The sequence below is a fragment of the Falco naumanni genome, chromosome 8 (genome assembly GCF_017639655.2).
Source record: "Falco naumanni isolate bFalNau1 chromosome 8, bFalNau1.pat, whole genome shotgun sequence".
In the NCBI taxonomy this organism is placed as follows: domain Eukaryota; kingdom Metazoa; phylum Chordata; class Aves; order Falconiformes; family Falconidae; genus Falco; species Falco naumanni.
In genome coordinates this window covers 46,117,330-46,138,519 of record NC_054061.1, presented here as the reverse complement: position 1 = coordinate 46,138,519, position 21,190 = coordinate 46,117,330, and the positions used below count along the sequence as shown (strand labels likewise).

General features: G+C 44.2%; 1 protein-coding gene across 3 annotated transcripts in view; it reads left to right on the top strand.

The window, feature by feature from the left end:
* CHN1 (chimerin 1) overlaps positions 1 to 20,515 on the top strand; it is a 102,913-nt gene extending 82,398 nt beyond the window's left edge. For all 3 annotated transcript variants that reach the window (XM_040603307.1, XM_040603308.1, XM_040603306.1), the window contains 6 exons: positions 1,847 to 1,931; positions 13,435 to 13,608; positions 14,294 to 14,371; positions 15,542 to 15,679; positions 16,705 to 16,810; positions 19,592 to 20,515. In XM_040603307.1, coding sequence (XP_040459241.1) covers positions 1,847 to 1,931; positions 13,435 to 13,608; positions 14,294 to 14,371; positions 15,542 to 15,679; positions 16,705 to 16,810; positions 19,592 to 19,763 — 753 coding nt within the window. In that variant the 3' untranslated portion in view covers positions 19,764 to 20,515. The remainder of the gene's footprint in view (positions 1 to 1,846; positions 1,932 to 13,434; positions 13,609 to 14,293; positions 14,372 to 15,541; positions 15,680 to 16,704; positions 16,811 to 19,591) is intronic.
* Positions 20,516 to 21,190: the final 675 nt, after the last annotated feature.

Here is a 21,190-nt window from a genome sequence, read left to right as displayed (position 1 = left end):
TTCCTCAACAGGAATTTTGGGAAATATTTTAAATAAGTGTTGTTTGAGGGGAACGTTCCTTTGACCAAAGGCAAAAGATGGTGACTGAAAGGAAGCTTTTATTTTCCACCTGAAAAAGTTCTGTTAGTCCTGCAGGCATTAAAGCACAGTGTCTTGCTTGAGGATATTCGAATGTGCTTATTCTGGGAAGGGAACACTGCCAAAGACCTGGGAAAAAAACACCAGGCTGTGGAAGAAAGCCAGGAGGATGTGGGTAGTGCAGGTGGGTAACAGAGAAGAAGGTGTGAAAAATCTCTTTGTGGTGAGAGGAAAAAAGAAAATGGAGATCACAGCTGCTGACAGTCGTGTCAGTTTGCTTTGTAGAGAAGTCAGCTGGAGCTGGGGGGAGAAGGGGGCTTGGGAAGCACATCGCACCTTCCAAAGGATGGCAGCTGGTGTGGCGGGCGGGCGGCAGCCTGTGCCGGCACCGGGGAGCGTGGCACTGTGCGCCATTACGCTTCCCTCAGAGGTGCTCAGCAGTGCAGGGCTGGAGGTGATGATAAGCCGAGTTTAGCACGGACACACACATGAATTCCTTGGTGACTTCAGCAGTAACTTTCCCGACCAACACAGCGATCCACCTTACTGCTGCCTCGTGGGCAGCAGGTGCCCGGGAGGCCCCAGACCTCCCCATGGCCAAATGTGGTCTGAACTGCTCAGCGCTGCTCTGGGTTGTCACTTGTCACTGGAATCCAGCTGCCGCTGACACTGGTGGGGCAGGGAGTGCCCGCCGCCTCGGCCAGGCCGCATGGCGTGCTGCTGGTGTTGAGCCGAGCCCTGCGTGGGCGCCGGGCAGCGCGGGCCTGCGGGTGCTGCCCGCTCCGATAGCCACGCAGCCGTGCTGGGGGACCAAGACACTTCAGCCTAAAGCACTGCTACTGCATTTCACTGCAAATTTCATTTCTTCGTGATCTTCGGTTCCTGGGTTTTTGGTCAGCCTGTCTGTTCTGAGGAGAGGCTGGAAGCCTGCTGTGCTGGCTGAGGCGGCAGTGGTTTTCTCTGTAAAGAATCCTGTGGTTTCCTACAGCAGGAACTTTACCAGAATAAAATCAGAAGCAGCTAATGGTGGCTGCAGGATTTGTAACAAGCGTGTGAGACGGGATTGAAAGCAGCATTGGGTTATTTTCTTCTTTAGCTTTGAATTTTTTCCTGGTTCAGTGGATTCTTTTTTCCATTTACTAGAATCATTTGGATTTTCAATATGAAGCATTAGTTTGAAGAGAATTAATTTCCTTTTAGAGTTATTCTAAACTGGAAGGTCCCTAAGCGAGCGTGGAGTATTTCTGTGAAGCACTGGTATTTTTGCCTGGCAGGACTCCTTCTGCTGAAGGCGAAATCTTGCAGCCCCCCACGCGTTTCACACAGCACCTTATGGAGGGAAGGGCAAAGGAGAAGCTGTTTTAAATTGAGAGGTGAGCTCTTGCACGGTCGCTGCAAAAACTTCACCTCGTAGCTAAAATCCTGCCCAGATGGAGGGATGCCGGGAGGCAGGAGAAGGGCTGCAACCTGCCATTGCTCCTCTGCCCCACAGGGTCTGGGGGCAGACCCCCACAGACCCGGTTCTGCTGCTCTGGTTGGCTTGGAACGGAGAGCTCCTGTTATCCCATAGGTCTGCAAAAATCTTGGCAGTTAAATCTTTCTTAGGTTTCCTTCTTCCCCTCCTGTGGTGACAAAGGGACGCTTCCAGTGGCTGCATGTGGTGCCTTCGAAGAAGACGAATGCTGCCTTGTTTAGACACATTGCTATTGCTGTCTGTGAAACAATTGGGTCGCTTTCTGTAACTTGCCTTTCTGCTACTGTCTTCCAGGTGCACACGTTCAGGGGCCCGCACTGGTGTGAATACTGCGCCAACTTTATGTGGGGCCTCATTGCTCAGGGAGTAAAATGTGCAGGTAACAGTCGTTCAGTATTCTTTTCCTAAGACAGTCCTAATGTTGCAACTGTTTAATGTGCTGCCTGCTCCACCGTAACGCCGTGTGGCGAGGGTCCCATCTGGCCCCTGTTAAAATCAAAGAAGGAAACATACCCGCTCTGCTGCTCGTGGTTTCAGGTACTTGTTTCAGCAATGTCACTCTTGAGCCTTCACGGGGGGGAAATGATAACCATCATTGAGGGGGTTATTTTTTCCCCCCTTTTTGGAATGGAGGAGGAAATAGGTAGGTGCGTTGTTAGCTTTATTTCTTTTATACCACTTGTATGGTTGGTAGGTGCGAGAAACTCACAGAGGTTCTTGATATGCAAGGTGGGCATCAGCAAATTTCACATTGTTGCGGAGAAACAGGCATTCAGGTTAATTTTATGTATAAGCCCGCAGACTCCCAGCATGCTGTAGACCCAAGTCGTCTCCCCAACTTGCAAACTGATAAGGAAGAAAAGGAATGATGAATAAGGGATGCGTACTGAAATGTTACATAAGCAGTCAGGTGCTGGTGGAAATGTATTACGCATGGGTGTCACTGCAGGCATTTCTGGGATAAAGCCTCTGAAGTAAAACAGTTTGACGGTTTTATTGATATGGTTCTTCTGAAAAGAAAGGGCAGTCAGCTTTTTCCAAGGAAAAAAAGAAAAGGATCAAAGTGATCAAAATAGTTTACTGTATTTTAAAGTATTTTATGACATTCTAGCAAGCAACCACGTTTATAAAAATGATGAAAAGAAATGTTGATGTATGAAGACCTGCGTATGTTGCCCTGGAAACTGTATTTTCAAGCTAATTTAAGAAAATCTGCTCTGTCTGAAGCTTTCCGAAGTCTTGTCTCAAGCAAATAAGAGGGCTTTCTATCACAGACCTGTAAAATAATGTAAAACTTAATTTATAGCCAAATAGGATTGAAATATTTTAAAATGCTTCCCCCATAATTATTTGAATGCAATATTCTGTTGTTATCAATAGCCTCTGCACTGTCCAGGATGTGTTGGAGAGTACAGCTCTGTTTTAAGAAATGTTTATGTTAAAATGGTGTTTCCTTTCGCAGTATTTTGCCCCTACCAAGTATTTGGGGTTGCAGCCGTGTCCTTCACTTATGAACGAAGATTTTTAGTACTTTTTACTGCTGTTGATTTTCCACAGTGTGTACAGTGCTAGAAGAGAAAGAGGAAGCCTTATTTTCTTCTTGAATCGTTTTCTGATTTAAGTAGTCATTTTTTGATGACACATGGGCCAGTGAGTGTGCCATCTTCCTTCCTCACCTAAGGTAGATTCCTCAGTTTTGGCATCTAGGAGAAATACAAATTACTTTTCAGATTTATGTTAAGTAACTTTAATCCAGAAAATCAATAAAAACAAACAGTGAGTTTGTGAAGCAAGTGGAGGCTTGCAATGCTGCGTGGCACTGTGGAATGAACAAATAATATCGCTTTTGTAATTAAACCTGAAGTGCTTATGACTTTGTACTGCGCCCTGCCCCCTCCTTTTTTTTTAACTGAAGTGGAGCTGATTTTCTGGGTTTGTGCAGATTTTTGTAAATTATGAATTTCTAAAGGCTTCCAAAGTCTGGTTTTCTTTCCTCCTTATGAGGATGGTAGTAAGTACTGTATGTCTCCTTTTTGCTCCTTGAAGTGTAGAGGAACATATGTGTATTAGATGACTTCATAGGTTTAGAAACTATAATTAGGGCTTTCTGTCTTGTGTAAGGTTTCATATCGCTGTTGGTAGCTTCTAGTAATTTCTGTGATCTTACTTCTATTTTAAAATATAAAATACATGCACTTGCTTGCTGAAGTGTCAGCAAGGTGTTGGGGCAGGGGGATGCTGAGGTTTTTCAGGCTCGGGGTCATTGGGCACAGCCAAGCAAGCTGCTGATGTGCAGCAGCATCAGCCAGGGTGTGAGGAGGGGCAGGCGAGGAGCCGTGTGGTGGCGAGGCTGCCGAGCGGCGCTTCTGCAGCCTGGTGGATCTGGTTGCTGCAGTGTGTCCTGCGTGGCTTGCTTGGGGTTGAGGAGCAGGAGAGTTGGGCTTTCCCAAGGGGGCACGCGTTGCAGCCAACCCACTGCACTTGCCCTGCCCTCACCGCAAGGCCAGCTTTTAGCCGTCTCAGCCGTAGCTGACAGAGAACTAGGGCCTTCCCAGGTGACTTTGTTCGCATAAATTTCATATACATCAGCAGGTGGGTAGAGGAGAGGGACTCCAGGCAGAGCCGTGTGGACATGGAGACGGCAGGACAGGCTCAGGCGGTCCCCAGTCTGCCTTGCCTGTGCCTCACTTTCAGCAGTGGCTGTCTGCTTCTATCACCTGTGGCTGTGCAAGCCATCAGAGCCAGAGGCTGCACAAATCTGGGCAAGTCAGAGGCGTGCAGACACATAGCAAGGACCTGTGTAACCAGTGTTAATGTACTAGTGCGGAAGAGCTCAGATTTGAGTGCTGTGAATTTGGCTGCGTTTGTGCGGGTCTCAGAGTGGGGGTGTCTTTCCAGGAGAAAAAAAAAAAAAAAAGTAATCATTTTGCTTCTGAACTGAGCCATTTTAATATGGAAACAATGAGGCACAGTAAACAAGGAGCCACATGAGGCCATTGCTTTTCAGAGTGGGTTTGTACTTCAAAAAAATTACAGCTTTTAGCAGGAGGCAGCCCACTTGCATTCAAATGGGGTTTGATGCCACTCCAGGGAAGCGCACAAAATCTGTTTGGTGGTCTGTATAATCATTTTATTGAAAATACCTATAAGCGAAACGGCACTGATCATATGCAATTTTATACTTTTTAAAGCATTTGCTTTTTATAGCAAACAGTTGCACATCTCAAGGGGAGTCTGGACTCTATTTGCTGTACCAAAGTGATAAGTTTAACAGATACAAATGGATTACTGCATGGGCTATTCTCAACCATTTAAAATCCTCTTCTTTGCAGAAGCACAAAAAGCACATCCAAGAAGATAAGTGTGGGACAGTCCAAGACTGGACAGCAAAGATAAATGTCACCCATTTCAGAAAGGAGGAGGAGCCGGAGGAAAAAGTGGATGTTTCTAATGGAAATGGAAACATCTAATGGAAAAAGCCATGTTTCTAATGGCTGATAGATTAGTTTGTTACAGAAACTAAGGCAATCCTTTGAAAAATAATAAACCAGAACTAACCATTCATAACAGTACACATGCCATAGCAACCGGCAAGGATGCCTTAGCAACTTGAACTGCCTTGACTCATGCTTTGTTGCAGTCCAGCATGACTGAATGTGTCCCTCTCTGCCAAAATACAGCCTTGAGTGTGTTCAGTATCTTAGCAGGTACAGTCCTGTATGATTAACTCCTAGAAGATGATTCTCCCTAGCTTACCCTTGTTCGGATTTTGGGGCAGGCAAAGAAGGAGGAGTATGTGGTCTTCCGTAAAGATAAGGGGTAAATGTAGGCACCATGTTTGCCACCTGAAGGGTGGTTATTGGTTGAAGTAAGATGCTAGCTGTCGTCTTGACTACAAAGGTTTTTGCATTAATGCAAGCTGCCACACATGACAAGACTTTGTCTTTCAGCGTGGAGGCTTAGGGTGATGTCCAAGATTTAGATCATGTAGGAAATGAATTGGTGGACTTACTTTGTAGTCTGACTTCCGCTGGAGGTATATCCGGCAAAACAGGAATAATTTCTTTTTCCTTAAATGTTATTCTCTCAAATTTGATCTTTATTTCATCAATTTCTTTAAAGACACATTTGCTCCCTTAGAATCAGTCCTTATAATAGGCATCTGCCCTACTGCCTCAGAGGGTCATGCTTCCAGTTTTTGCATCCTAGCCACAGACCCTTAAAATTTTTGTGAGATGAAGATTATCTGTATGCAAGGAATCTGCCTTTTCTGACAGCGTGCTCCATCTCCAACATGCTTTCCTGCAGGCTTTTGCCATAAGTAGAAATGACTGAAGAAGTGTTTGAAATTATAATGCCACCAGCTTGTGTAAACACTGAAACTGAGCAGAAGCTAATGAAGACATAAGAGTTTACCCCAGCTCAAAATCCAATGCATGAACTTAAAAAAAAATGTATTCCTAATTACATTGCTCCTGTATAAGGCTCCTCCATGCTCACAGGGCTCATCCCATTGCCCAGAATGTTTTCAGGAGAGAAACTATAACAATATCCAAAGAAAACTTGCAGATATGAACCAGGGAGTTAATTTTATGAATTACGCAAACACGTAATACTCAGTAGCATTAACAGAGAACAGTGTGTGTTCTCAGAGACTAAAGGATGGCATTAATGGTGCCGTTAGTGTACTACCCAAGTAGACTTGTAGACAAGCAGACTATTAAACTCATCAAGCTGCTGTGTATGTCCTGTCCCCTTTCCCAGCCCATCAGAACTGTTCAAGTTACTGTATAATCTCATCCTTCCTCTGTACCCTTTCGCTTATAGTCCTTAAGTGATTTAATCAGAAGATTATTATTTTTTTTTTTGAACAGTCTGGTTTAAGAGCATCAGTTAGCTTGTCTTAAAGGAAAGGTAATTTTTTGGACCGTATTTCACTGGATACTTTTGATAGCATTTTGGGCTGCTCCTTTTAATACCAGGCAGCACCGCTGTCTGAGGCTGTACATGAAGCAACATCTCTGCTGCCTTGATAGATTTGCTCTGAACTATCTCAGCCTCCCACCCATGTAGCGGTTATTTTTGCTTTCCTTGGAGTAGATAACTTTGCTCTAAAGAACTGGTAGAAATAAAGTTGCAGCTGAACTATCAGCGTGGGGGCAACCAGCTGCCACTGGCTGAGGCCAAGCTGTATTGCTGCCAGCCCTAACCACAGTAAGCCCCAGGAGTACGTTTTCAGAAAAGTTGAAGTACAGTCTCAAAGCAGGATTGTTTTGTGAATTACCACTGAAGTGTTTATTTCCCAATTTCATCTATTTCTTTCTCCAGCAATTGAAAAAACATACAACTGCCCCATTTCGTTTGCTTTTTTGTTTTGCCTTGCTATTGAATCCCTGGCGTTGGACAGCCCTGTGTTGCTCCACTGGTGTGTCAAGGATGAAGCAGAACACAAAGGGGACTGCCCATCCTTAGGCATTAGTTCTGCAGGTACAGGGCTCATGCTTTTAGTGCCTGGAAGAATGTCTGATGGTCTAGTGATGTGGCTCAGCAAAGGGGAAGGCAAGATGTGCTCATTGTGTTGTCTGCTCTTGAGGTATCTGGCATGCCTCGGTCATGATAAGCTCCCATTCTACTCACACTTGTACCTTAAAAATGCATCCAAGTTTCTTCTGAGATGTGCACCCAGGATCTGCTAGTTTCCCCGACTATGCAGGACACGGACAGGCAGCCCAAAAAGGGAACTAGAGCAAAGCAAAGCCACAGAGGTCAGGGCCGTGAGAAGAGGACTGGTTGGAGAACAGTCCCTGCCCACCCCGGGCAGGTGGTGATGCTGCTGGAGGAGAGATGCGCGCTGCCTGACGGGCTGTTCCACCAGCTCAGGATCTGATGATGTTCCTGCGAGGAATGAGCTCCAAAATTTTGAAATGCTAATCAGGCAACAGAGCCTTGCTTCAGAGCTGTTCCCATGGGGAAGCTATTCTGGAGCTATATGTTCTTGAAACTGTAAGTCCTAAAAGCAGCTTTATCTCCAAGCCCACACAGACCTGGAAGCCTCGAGCAAGCCAGCGGCCCGTCAGGGGAGCTGTTGAGAAGGTAGGCAGGTGTCGTGGCCAGAAGCCAGGGAAGTTTTTGAACAAACTGACTTTGATCTTTCAAGACTTCCATAAAATCAAACCGTCATCATCAAACGTGTCCAGCTTTTGGAGGCCCGGATATATATCTCTATATATATCCTTTTGATTTGGGATAAGGGGAGATTGGCTTGCTCGATGGGCTTTTTTTTAATTTCATAAGCCCTGATTTTTCTGTAGTATTAGGCAATTTTGTTGCCAAGTAACTAGCTGCCCTCTAAAAATTCTTTCCTAAAGAGTAATGTACCCTATAGTGCATGATGTGGTAGTATGGATGAAAGCAGGCTTGGGGGAGCATACATGTGTGTTTGGAAGCAATTTTTTGCTGCAGCACTGCTTAATAAAGTGGCTTACGGCTCTGGCAGAACCAAGGTTGCTTCCAGATGTGCATTGCACGTTAACAAATGGCATGCACGTAAGGCAGTGTAGCAGCATCAGCATGGCCACCCGGGCTGGAACAGCTCTGCCGAGGAGGGGGAGGGCAGACGTTCACAGCACCCCCCTGCCCTGTGCTTGGAAGCAAAAAGTGCAGCACGCAGGGCCAGCGGGGTTGCTGCGTTCACACGCTTGTTCACACACTGCATCTGAGGGAACAGAAAACATTGCTTCCTCTGCTACAGAAAAAAGCATTAAATTATTAAAGGAAAGCTACTAGCTCATGATTGATGTATGAGAGCAAATTCCTTTCTAACCTTTTCCTTGCAAAAGTAACAATGCCGGTATTTTGTGCCTGCATAGAACCTGTTGTCTTTGCATGCCGGCATGCCGAAGGTGGGGGTGTTATCCCACCTGGCACGTACCACAGCAGACCTGCGCTTCCCACCCTCCCACGCTTACCATAAACCTCTGAAGAGCCTTTCAGAACTCTTTGCAGGTAATGTAAATCTACCTTTTAGCTCTTCAGAGTGACAAAATGCATACCTTTTCTTTGTGATAATTCAAAAATATAATTAGAGTGATGTATGTAGCATACGGTATTGTTCTAATGGTGCGTGATCAGCAGCCATATTAGCCAGTAAATCATAAACGAAAGGAAATCTAAAACTGGCTAAAGTCAAATCAGCATAACAAAAAGCAACAGCTAAGTATATTTTAGTCTGTGCAAATATTTATAATGTGTGCTCGTGGGGCGGTATTAATGTACATGTATCTTTGGCTCTGCTCAGGCATTAATATGAACATGTTATTTGTTCTTTCAGCCCAGTGGACTAGCATCAGTATTAGCTGTTTCTAAAACGTTACCAAGCATTTTTCCTAGGCATCATAGGAAACTGTTGTCAGGCTGGTTTTAAATTTAATACCTCTCACAGAAGTAATGTCACAGCCTACCTGAACTCTTAGATCAATATGCCATTAGAGTCAGGGCAGCTTATTGCAGACTTTTTTAAACCTGTCATCTACAATTACTTTTTTTTTTTATAAATTTCCAAACTTCCTATAAAGCCTTGAATTTCACATTTGGTGTATTTGAAAGGTGGCCACAGTTTGATAGCACTGTAAAAAGGAGTAGTAAGCATGACTTACAATTCTAGTCCTCAGCAATCATCCCTGTATAAGGTGAAATTCTGATTAACTGAAGTCAGGAGAAGTTTTCCTATTGAGCTGCAGGGGTTCATGACTGCATCTTTTAAATCTGCCCTGTATTATTATAGGAGTTATCAGCAGATACAGTGCTTTAGGGGGATTTTTCTTCAGCTCCTCACCAGTTTGTATAGCCAGCCAGCAGGTAAGCTCTGATGAACTTCTGTAAGAAATGGATAAGGCTCCTGGTTACTTTAGAACCGAGGTAAAGCTGCTAATGCCAACTTAGCTGTTCTGGATTTATTTTGATATAACCAAAATTAAATAGACCCTAGATCTGAAATCAAGAAAATCCCCTTGGTCTTAACAAACCCAGCAAAATAGTGAAGCTCATGTGCAAACAAGGCAGGCAGTCCTAAGATTTCACCACGTGGAGAGATTCAGGACTCAGCTTTCTCATTCCTTCCTAGCTGATTCTAAAATGATGGGGTTTGAAGCTTTCATGAAGCATCTGCAATGAGAACAGAGGGCATTTTTATTTAATGATATGCAATTTGCAGCATAATTCCTGTCTTTTAGTACTAGCAAGTAAGCAGAGTATAGTTAAAGGCTGGCACATTCCCAGTGCTCTGTGGAGAGGAAGACTGACCTCCTGCCATTGTGCTTTTTACCTTGTTGGAGTTAGCAAGGCATCATCCTTCATCCTAAGTTACCAACTGAACCAGAGACCAGTGAGTAAGATGTGGCTGTTCTGCTTCCGTGAAGTATTGTTAGCTGGGGAGAGGGGCGCACCTGGTAGGAAGCAAAGCGTTGGTGAGTTTCAGCTTCTTTATTGGAAAAAATACAGGTTTTCTGTTCCAAATTCACTGAAGTCTCCTAGAAGTATTTATTGATGCAGAATTGCTAAAGTAAGGTGATTTCCTACGCTTACAAAAGAGGCAAAGAGCTTTGATTGTTAGGAGAACACTGCAAAGCCCAATAATATTGAATGTAGTGCTCACCTAATGCTCAGGAAATGCATATCTGAAGTATTTCTAGGTTTTAAATGTTTCTCGGGAGTGTTTGTAAGCCCTTAAGCAGTGAACTGGTACATAAAATCTAAACAAATGAGAGAGAAGAAACGTTGACTTTTGCATTTGTAATTATTTTTCTGATATTAATGAGGTCAGATCCAAAGCCCATTTGAATCTATGGGATTAGCAATAACAATTATTTTCAGAAGCAAGGTTTTCACATTAAAAACATCTCTGTAAGTTAGATACTTTAATGAAATGAAACTTTCTTGTATATAAATATAGTTAGGATGATCTCAGTGAATGCGATAATTGTTTGAAGTCAAGTGTAAGATACTTGGAAGCACATTTTTCCTTTTTTTTTTTTTTTTTAAATATATTTTAGTCTTAATTATCCTTGGATTCCCAGAAACATGACTCTGGGCTATATTGCTGTTTGTGTGAAGCAGCTAATTTGCACTCACAAAATCGCTTATGAGGCCTCATGAGCGAGACACTACTATTCCAGTCTTCTAGGCATCACTTTTGACAGACATACTAGAGCATTTCACACATGTTGGAATAGGTGCTTCATGCAGGAGTTCTAGGAATTCTGTGTATAATAATTATATTTGAATTTGTAAATACTATTATTGCAAAGTTGACGTTTCAAAATAAATCAAGAATTAAGATTTCCCATGTTGTGTTAATTTGCTTCCCTTCTGTGTGTTTGTTAAGATATTGCCTCCAATTAATTTGACTATGTATGATTTTTACTCCACAACTTTGTCTTTATTCTGAAAGCAGAGCTTGCTTAATAGCACCTATCCGGTGTTTTGTCTTCTTGTCGTTAAAAGTGCTGGTCTTATTAAAGGCGCAGAATTCAGACCTTACACTGGAGATGTAAGGTTTGTTCCCCGTGCGTTTCCACAAACATTTAATGACTTGTTTCTGCAAGACCCAGGGGAGGCAAGAACAGCTTCTCCTTCCCATGTTACAGCTGAAGCGTGAGGCACTGAAGGGTTCAGGTCACACGTTTCCAGTGAATTTGGATTCCCTATTTAAAGCACAGAGGGACCTGGTTTTTCAAAGTTCAGGCAAAATGCAGCACTGGGCACAGACATTTGAAGTGTAGGTGGAGAGCTCCCCTGGCCTGCGCTGGCTGGTGTGCTCAGAGCTGCTTTGCTCCACACCCACAGGTGTGGCAGATGCTGTGCATCAAAGAGATCACGTAGTCATGCACCTTCTGATTTGGGGTCTTAAAACCCCTGATTAAATGCGGAGTATAAATCAGTGTTCTGGTGAAAGCAAGTGCTTTGGCTGTTACTAGTTCCTCTCTGTCACAAATGAGGCAACTAAGCGAACACTGGAGGAACCCAAGTGACCAAAGAGAACTTCACGCTTGGAGGGACAGCAGGTGCCTGGGGCTCCAGGACAGCCCACGGTGACATGCAGCTCCTGGGGCGAGCCCAGGAGAGGGCTGTGGGACAGAGCCAGCTGCTGGGGTGGCCTCGTGGTGCAGCCCGTGGGCAGGGCGCTGGGTGCCGCATGCACCGCTCTGCCCCAGGGGGGTTCGCAGCACGAAATCGCAAGCAGGTGGGAAATTGGGCATTCGCAGCTCTCCGTCTTGTGCATTAACTGCTCCTGGCAGGGCAGGGAGTCGCTCCTGCACAGAAATAGCTAAAGAGAATTTTAATCAGCCATTTCATCTGGATCAGGGTCTGTGCAAGTTTTGACTGATTGAAGGTGACGTGCCGAACTTTAATTGCAATCAGAGATTGGAAGTTTTACAGAGGATCCTAAGTGACAAAGCTGGTTGTTTTACAGGCCTGTTAAGTAAACAAAGTGCTTTTAGCAGCAGGCTGCGGCTGACTTAGTGGAAATTAAACTTAGCGATGAGTTCTGAGGTTTACTGTTTTGGAAAGAGCAAAGTCAAATAATCTATGGGGCATTAATGAAAATGCAAGTATTGGCAAAATCATCAGGAATGAAATACGAAGGGGATCTGTATAGACAGATACTCAGTACTGCAGTGGGAGAGGAAATTACAAATTTTCGTCAAGGCATTGATCCTTCAAGCTCCTGCATCCCTTAATTCTGCAGAAATCCAGGGGACTCGCAAATGGCAATGCAGTGAGGTACAGAAATGCTTGCAGAACTGGAGTCTCCGTGCGTACTGCATGGCAAACACCCTGCCTGCGAGGTGCTGCCTCTCCTGCCGGTTGCTCTTTCCTCGCAAGCACCTGTGAGTCTGGTGGAAGGCAGAAGTGGCAGTGACAGCAGAATTACTGGGGGCAGTGGCGGAGGCTGCTCCTGACGCTGGCCTGCTGCCTGCTCGTGTTGATCACAGTCTTCATCCTATTATTGGTGCTGTTTCCTGAGATTTTTCCATCCAAAACCCTGAGTGTTTTTTAGGCAGAATAAATATTTTTCTATAATCTGATTTCAAGTAAGTTTCACTTAAACTGAACCTCGTTCTCAGTATGTTTACAATAAAGCTGTGGGGTTGTTTGTTTATGTTTAAAAAAAAAAAAAGACAGTTTTTTCCTGAGACCTTTTTTAAAGTCAATAGCATTGTTTTGCTGCCTGCCAACACTTTGTTTCAGAAACACCCTGTGAAACGGTGTCAGAATTTCTGTCACCACGCACCAGCTTGGTGACCCCAGTGCCTGTTTCTCAGCTCTCCTCAGAGCTGGAGAGCAGACCCTGCCACGAGCAGCACCAACATGGGCCGCCACCCCTGGCAGGAGGGTGGGGGTCCCCGAAGTGGTTCAGGTCTGGGGGCTGCCTTGCCAGTGCATGCTGCGGAGGGGCTGCCACCTCTGAGACCCAGTCCCGACCTTCATCTCCCCCAGGAGGTGTCTGAAGTGCCACAATCCAGGACTACGTTAAAGCTGTGTTAGATCTGCAGCAACTTGGGAGGAAGATTTAGATCATGGTAGCAACATCTGCAATAGTGGTGGGGAACGTAGTTGACTCTGAGATCCTGATTCAAAAAAACATATGGAAAGTGTGTCGCTTTGTGGTAGATCTTCCAGGGACAGAAGAAATGCCTTGGGTAGAAAATCTTAGTTCAGGTCTGTCCCTGCCTCACACATCTGATGGGTAAGGGGTCTCAACAGAAGCAGTAGCTGTGAGATCAGGTCAGATCCCGCAGGAGACGTGTACTGCGCAGTACTGACCTCGGGATACGTTTTCACCAAACACCAGCCTAATCATATTTTCATTTTTCTCTCAGATTGTGGTTTAAATGTGCACAAGCAATGTTCCAAGATGGTCCCAAATGACTGCAAGCCAGACCTGAAGCATGTCAAAAAAGTGTACAGCTGTGACCTTACAACGCTAGTAAAAGCACACTTCACTAAGAGACCAATGGTAGTAGATATGTGCATTAGGGAAATTGAATCTAGAGGTAAGGCATAGTTAATGGGCTTTCCTTGCTTTACTGATAATCCATTTAGATTGATCTGGGTCATCTGGATTTCTGCGGAATGTATGATTGCTCAAAACAGATTTGCACAAGACATTTTATGACTGCCAATTACCCTCCACAGCTAATATTACACTTTGCATTATTTCATGGTTCATACCCATTTATAATTTTTATAGGTTCTGCTAGAAATTGCTTAATGGACAATCACTGCTTTACAGTTATATATTGGCACCTACCTTTCCTTTAATATTTTTATTTTAAAATAAGTGAACATGCTAAAACAAAGGCAGTTAGTATTGATGTGTTCCCTCTTGCTAGTTCCCCTAGCCCACACCAAGTATCCTTTTCTAGAATTAGAGTATTTGTTTTCATTCTGAAATAATGACTGAACGTCAAGCATGTTATTTTTAAATTGGTTGTAATAGGTTTAATTTGTTTCTTCAGGTCTGAAATCATTTGCGTAAACAAAATTCGGTGCTGCTAATGCAAGGGTCAGGGTTAAAAGGCCAGGATAAGATTTCATTCTGAAAGAAAAGCCTCATAAGGCTTTTAAAATGTGTCTTCTTTTTCTGCCTTAAATGAAGAACTTGGCAAAGGAAGAACTGGGTGGAAGGAAACTGTAAAATCAAGATTAATTTTGGTCTTGTTAAAATGTTCATTGCAGGTCTTAATTCTGAAGGACTATACAGAGTCTCAGGATTTAGTGATCTTATTGAAGATGTCAAAATGGCTTTTGACAGAGGTACGGTCTTTCCTGCATGCTGGAACTTTGTGCTGATGTATTAAATATACACAATTTTTCTACACAGCCTTGGTCTGTCTCATGCTCCACTGCATCAGGGGTCTGAAGGAGTCCGGCGGCTGTGCTAGCAGAAGAGGAGTCTTCCCATCAGAAATGCTTATCAGCTTCACTTTGGCCTTTATGACCAAAATCTACTTTTCTCCTTCTATCAGTGTCTGTGCTTCAGTAATGATGTGCATGGAAAAGGACAAAGCTTTCTGAACTACTGCCCTAGTTTGCAAGTAAAACTACGCTCAGGGGGGTGGGGGAGGGATAGAGGGCAAGTGGTAAAGTACCTTAAGAGGGCTGTGCAACTGAAATCCATCTTTCTGGATGAAAGCTCCAAAATAATAAGATGAATACAATAGTGCAAACAAAGTTTGAATTATTACAGTCTGTAAGAACGTCAGTGAGAACAAACCCTTCTCTCTGAGAAAAGGCAATGGGAAAATTAAAGGCTTTCCAGCTGCAGTCCCCCTGTCGCAGTAGGAATCGAGGCCAAAATCCATGCTGGAAACTCTCCCTCATGTTTCTCTGGAGAACTGGACCTACTCAGACAACATCTGTCTCTTCTGCAGCGTTAGCAGGGTGGGGATGCACTGGAGAAGCCAAGTTCTGGATCTGTGTCCACTGTGGTCAGGAGTAGGTAGTATGCTGGAACTAAATGGTGAACACATGTTTATCCTGTAAAGTAAGGAGGCTGGGGACTAAGCTGGTTTTCTTTCTTTAAGGTTTTTATCCCAGACTCCCCTGATTTCTCCTTCGTTGCTGACAAATGTGTTGTTTGGCAATGCACTATGTTCAGAAATAGCTAAACTCCCACACATTAATGCAAGATAGATACTGCTAGATCAGGTAGGCAGGTTTTTCCCCCCAAGAAAACCTGCAGTTTTTTGTAATCATTTTAAATGCAGAAAGGATAGGTTTCCTTGTAAAAATGGTTGAGGTTTTCATCCTGAAAGTATGAACTTCACAAGCCAGTAACTCTCTGTTTTGCTTATAAAGGCCAACATCTGTAGTTGTGTCCTTTTTAATAATGTTTGCTTAAGCGAGTTATTATTTTTCTTGCGAGTGCTGTTTTACATCTGTTTACATTTCCAAGGCTTTAATGTCAGTGCCTTTTCCACACAGATGGGGAAAAAGCTGATATTTCTGTGAATATGTATGAAGATATCAATATTATCACTGGTGCACTTAAACTGTACTTCAGGGATTTGCCAATTCCACTCATCACGTATGATGCCTACCCAAAGTTTATGGAGTCTGCAAGTAAGTGTCACACGTTTTTTCTCCTGATTCTCATTTTCAACCTTTTCTTCTCCTTTTTGTGCAGTACTTGCCTGTTCATTTAATAGCTGTCCCATCAGCTTTTACCCTGCATGCCCTATTTAGTAGGGATCGCAGGAGTAAATATGTACTGCGTGCACGACATGACTGCACGGTGCTGTGTGATCATGGTTATATTTTTCATTGCCTTTGTCACCAGGTATGCTTCCTCTTCATCACACGTTACCAATTACATCACTTTGTATGTCTTGCATGAACCCCTGGTACTTAACAGTGACATTTTAAGTCTGTTGGTTTTGTGATGCCAGAAAGAATGTGATTTATGAAAATGTTTAGAAATAAGAAGTCCTTTGTTTCTAGAGGTGTCCATTTTGAGTGTTTTCATAAGCTGATAAGCACACATCCTAAGGCCACCTTCAAGGCTGGCCTTGCAGACACTGAATCTGCCAGCATGGCAATAAGCCCAGCTGGAACATCTCTCGCAAGCGTCCTGGCTGCCTGAAGCATCTCTGCAATGTAGCAGTCACACGAGCCACACCTGGAAAGGTGTGATAGCCATGGGTAGAAAACAAGGGCCAGATGCTGGCCTTACTGCTCCTCTGGAGAAGGCTTTTTCCAAGTTGTACAGACACAGCCAAAGATGCTGATGGCAATGTTCCCAGTACCTTCTGCTGTCCCAGGGTTGCACCTGTAGATTATTTGTGCAAAACTAGTCCAGTCATCAAGGATTGCCAGGGGAACTTTTTTCAGTGGCCTGCAGGGAATCTTTTGGTGGAGTGCAGTTTGCTTTGAGGAGCTTTCTTTGTCCAAAACGAGTCACGTCCTGAGAGTGCTCTGAGCACCTCTTTGCACAGCCAAATCCTCCACTGTGAGGTTTTGATAGATTCTGGGAATCAGTAATTCAGCAGAGCTGTGAGACCTGGTCTTCTCTTCAGGCTACCATTGTTGTCTTTCTGTGTGTGAATTCTGGCTGTACATGTGGCGACAGTTGAACATCTGTGTTTCAGAAACCACCGATCCGGATGAACAGCTGGAAATTCTCCATGAGGCGTTGAAACTGCTGCCACCTGCGCACTGTGAAACCTTGCGGTATCTCATGGCACATCTGAAGAGGTAGGTGGACTAGCTGGAAAGAACTCTCAACCCAAACTCATTTTTAGCAAAGTCCAGAAAAGTCTGGGCAAGGCCCACCAAATCGTGGAGATGGACCGTGGCAGGGAATTATAGTCTGCGCAACAGTGAATACACAAACACTGGGGTTTATCCCACTTAAAGCACTTGCAAAGCACTTGAAGGAAATAAGTAAAAAACCGCAGTTTTGAAACATGAAAGTCGAACAACGAAATTGTTCTGCGTTTCAGATTGCAGTGAATATTAATGGTAAACAAGCCATTCATACCTCTGGGAGTAATAAAGTCACTCCCTGGGCAAGGAGCTAATACAGCTTAGTGGCTACAGATTGATGTCTTTTTCTGCCAAGACTCGTCTACCCTGGTCGTCCCTGAGACCCTAAACAAGACAGCAGACACTAGGCTTTAGCTGCTGCCAGTTAGGCACAGTGTTAATTGGCCCTCCAGCTGCAGGTCTGGTGAGGTCTGCCAGCTGTTCCTTGTCAGCGTGGAGCCCCTTGTTCCACCCGCCGCCTTCTCAAAACCATAGGAGCATAAATTCTGTCTGAGGTTTCTCCTGCTCCCCAAGACACAATTGAAATTGGTCAGTAGGCTGAAAAATTGTTAGAGTGAGACTGACAGGTGAATATCCAGTACAACAGCACGGGTTCTCTTTCTTTCAGAAAAGCAGGGGGGGGAAAAATCAGTGTGGTGTGTTAGGGTATCCATTTTAGTTTCTCAAGTAACATGAACTTACTGTCAATATGTAAGAATCATTCCCTTTCCTTAGAAAAATACTTTATTTTCAGCTCTCTTCTGTTTTTTTCCTTTTGCAGTTCTTCTAGAAGTAGGAATATGTTGACTCTGCTGAGTGCCTCAGGCAAAATTCAGCCACAGGGTTTCTGCCTGATTTGTCCATTTATTTCAATGTTTCTAATGGATGTTTTAGGACAGACACAGGGATGAGAGACACAGGAACAAAAAAACCCACCTTACTGCTTGTGAAGTTAATTTTTCCTTACCCTGTTCAGGGGTAGCTGTTGCTGCTCTAATTAGCAAGTTGCTTTTGCACGTTGTATAGGTGAATGATAAGGTAGAAGCGTGACAAAATCCACTTGTTTTTAAACTTGCTTTTAATACATTTGTTAAAAAGAGACATGGTGCTCGGCAGGTTGTTGTCCTGCTGCTGAATTCAGGTAATCAGACAGAGCTCCTTTATTTGGGATAATTACAGACTGAAGGCACAGTAGCCTGGAAAAATCAGTCTGACTTGTTTTAAAATAAAGATTAAGGCAGAGGGGGGAAAAGGAAAAAAAGCCTTGAATTTTTTTTATTATTTTTTTTTAATACTGAAGGATTTGTTCATGAATGCAGGATACCAGAGTGGTGGAAAGAGAAAAAATTTAACCAGACCCTTTCAGTCCCTGTCCCTGGGTTCTTAGTTGTTTCTGAGAATCCTTATGTGTTCTTGAAACCATCGTGTGTATGAAAACATTTGCATCATCTAAATCTGTTCCCTTGAGCGGGGCAATTCGCCAGGATTAGCCACGGCAGAAGCTCAGGCTCCAGGCACGTTTGTGCCTGCCTGCTGCGGGCAGCCGCGATGGCCGCGGGCAGAGCCAGGGCACCCCAGCAGGCTGTCCCCCTGCCGCCCCCACCGTGCGACCCTCAGCTCCACGCCGAGCACACAGGAGAGCACAAGCTCCCTCTGAGCCCACATTAAGAAATACCACCCGGTGACCCTGGGGACCATCGTGGCAGGGCAGCGGTGACCCTTCTGGCATTTGCTGAGCAGACATGTCTCTGCGGTAGCCCTGGCAGAGGTTGCATCTCCTGTAGGTGTAAGTCTTGGGTAAATTACATTTCTGGAGGTGGCCTGCAAACCTGCCCGTGGCAGGGCCTCAGCCTGCAGCTTTGAACAGGTCGGATTCCTGTGGGGCAGCAGAACGCAGCCTCCCCACCTTCTCCTCTCCGGCAGATGGGAGGCGGGCGGGGGAGGCTGCCCTGGGCTGGGGGCTCAGCTGCTGAGGGCCCCGGGAAGGGGAAGGGTGGAAGCGGGTCTGTCGGAGCACACGTGTAATGACCTGCCTATTGGTGCAAATGAGGTTACAGTGAGACCTTGGTGGTTTCAAAGCTGCCCCAAAGTGATGATTCAGGTTTTCTTAATACATGCCACAGGGCATCATTTGTCTCGGAGAGGAACCAGGTGTGCAGCTTAGCACGGTTAGCCCACAGTGCCTAAAGGCAGGGAATCCACACATGCTGTGCTTCACCCCCATCACCGTCCAGTCACAAGAGAGGACCGGTGTGTCCACGTGGAGCCATGTCACCAGGGGAACCTGGGCAGAATCCCACCTGGGTGGGCACAGTAGAAAGTCTCTAGTGACCATAAAGCTGCTAACCTAATAACCAGCACAGCCTGCCCCCCGGAGGGACGGCTTCCGTGTGGTGCCACTGTAAAGAGCAAAAGCAAAGTTGTTCTGATTTGTCTGAAATCACCCCCCAGCCCCTTCCCTCGCCCCAGAGTACCGATCCCTCCTGCAAGTAAACATGGTCTGTGTGCGTGGTAGGACAGAGGTATTTGAGTCACGCTAAGCCCACACAGCATTTGCACTCTTAACTTCTGAGCATTTCACCCAGTGCTTCTGTATGTATCCTGCTGGAAATGGCAGCCTCTCTGAGGCTTTGGGAAGAGGCGAGTATTTCCAGTCTCCTTGGTTTTCAAGCATATCCAGGCATGGTTTGCCCTGGAAGGAATGTGAAAAACACTGTCCTTTTTTTACAGAGTAACGCTCCATGAAAAGGAAAATCTGATGAGTGCAGAGAATCTGGGCATAGTTTTCGGACCAACTCTTATGAGAGCACCAGAGCTGGATGCAATGGCTGCGTTGAATGACATCCGTTATCAGAGACTTGTGGTGGAGATGCTTATAAAAAATGAAGACATTTTATTTTGAATATTTTGGGGGTTTTGTAATAAAAAAGGAAGCAACCATGTTCTATGGATGAAGGAATATTTTAAAGTAATTTAATGGTTCTTGTTGCTGAATTCCATATTTGCTAGAGCTTTCGATGTATTCAGGATAAAAATGAAGGAACTCTTTGTCATTTCTGTAGTGCCATTCAGCTGATGTTGAAAAAGGTTAACACATACTTTCCAGTACTAGTAATCCTGGGTGTTTATCATGTTAAAATAAAAGACAAAAAGCCTAAAGCTATTGCATGATTTGCTCCCTGTTCTCCCTGTTCTGGTGAGACTCATTCCATGAAGAAAACAACTGAACTGGTGCAGCATCTTTGTTCTGGATAGTTTGTGATTGTAATTCAGCATGTTTCTCTGTGTAAACCTGTTGTGAATTTGCTTTTATGTTCTATGTAATTGGTTTCTGATACTAAAAAGAAGGCTGACGTGAAATGGAGCCTCTGGCAGTTTACTGACATTTCATATCATTCTCTGCCACTTTTGGGGCCGATTTCTTCTTGGGTTTCTTTCAGTTTTTTCATCATATAGTAATTTGTTTTTAACAGAAACAAAATGTGTACTTTAAAAGTTACTTTAAGTAATTCTCCATGATGTTTATGGTGGTTGCAGTGAAATCTGCAATGCTGAACAGTGTTCCTTTATTATTATTGCTATTTTGATTGTAATTTTGTATTTTTATCTGGCATGCATACATTAATTTATTAAATTTTGCTTTTAGAACTCTAACATTAAGCTATTTATTTTTACTTAACAAACATGTTTCAAAAATACTGTTTGTTTCATTTTTTTACATTGATGCTTCAACCCTGAACAACCTCTGACTTAAATTGGGTTAGAGCTTTAGCAGTTTCGACACAGCCATTCTGATCTAAATACTTTGGAACCTGACACTTTACTAAGGTTCCCACAAATTCGTCTTTAGTTTGAAAATGTCTTTCTTCATTAGGTGCTTCTCAAAAATGCTTTAAAGCTCTTAAGCAAAGCAAAGCAAAAAATTATCATCAAGCCATCTACTTATTTTATATATATATAGTTATACAATATATATACAAACTGGAATTGCAGTTTACCGTTATGCAGTTGTAGCTGCCCAAAGCAGATGGATACACCACTGAATTTCAAATGCAAATACATCACAGAACACTCACTTTGCACTTAAAGCACTCAGCTGTGGTGCAAGCACTTGGGCCTGCCCTGCAAACACCATCCGGAGGAGGAGGAGGAATAATCCCCTGGCGATCACAGCCAGCTGTGCTCCCTTCCTGTCAGCGTTAAGGTTCCTCCCTGTGCCCACCCCTTCCCTTAGGTGCCCGGCCAGGAGAGGGGAGAAGGCAGCTCTGCTACAGCTCCCCTGGAAGGGGGGAGTGAAGGATCCTAGGAAGAAAAGGGTAAAACTGGGGA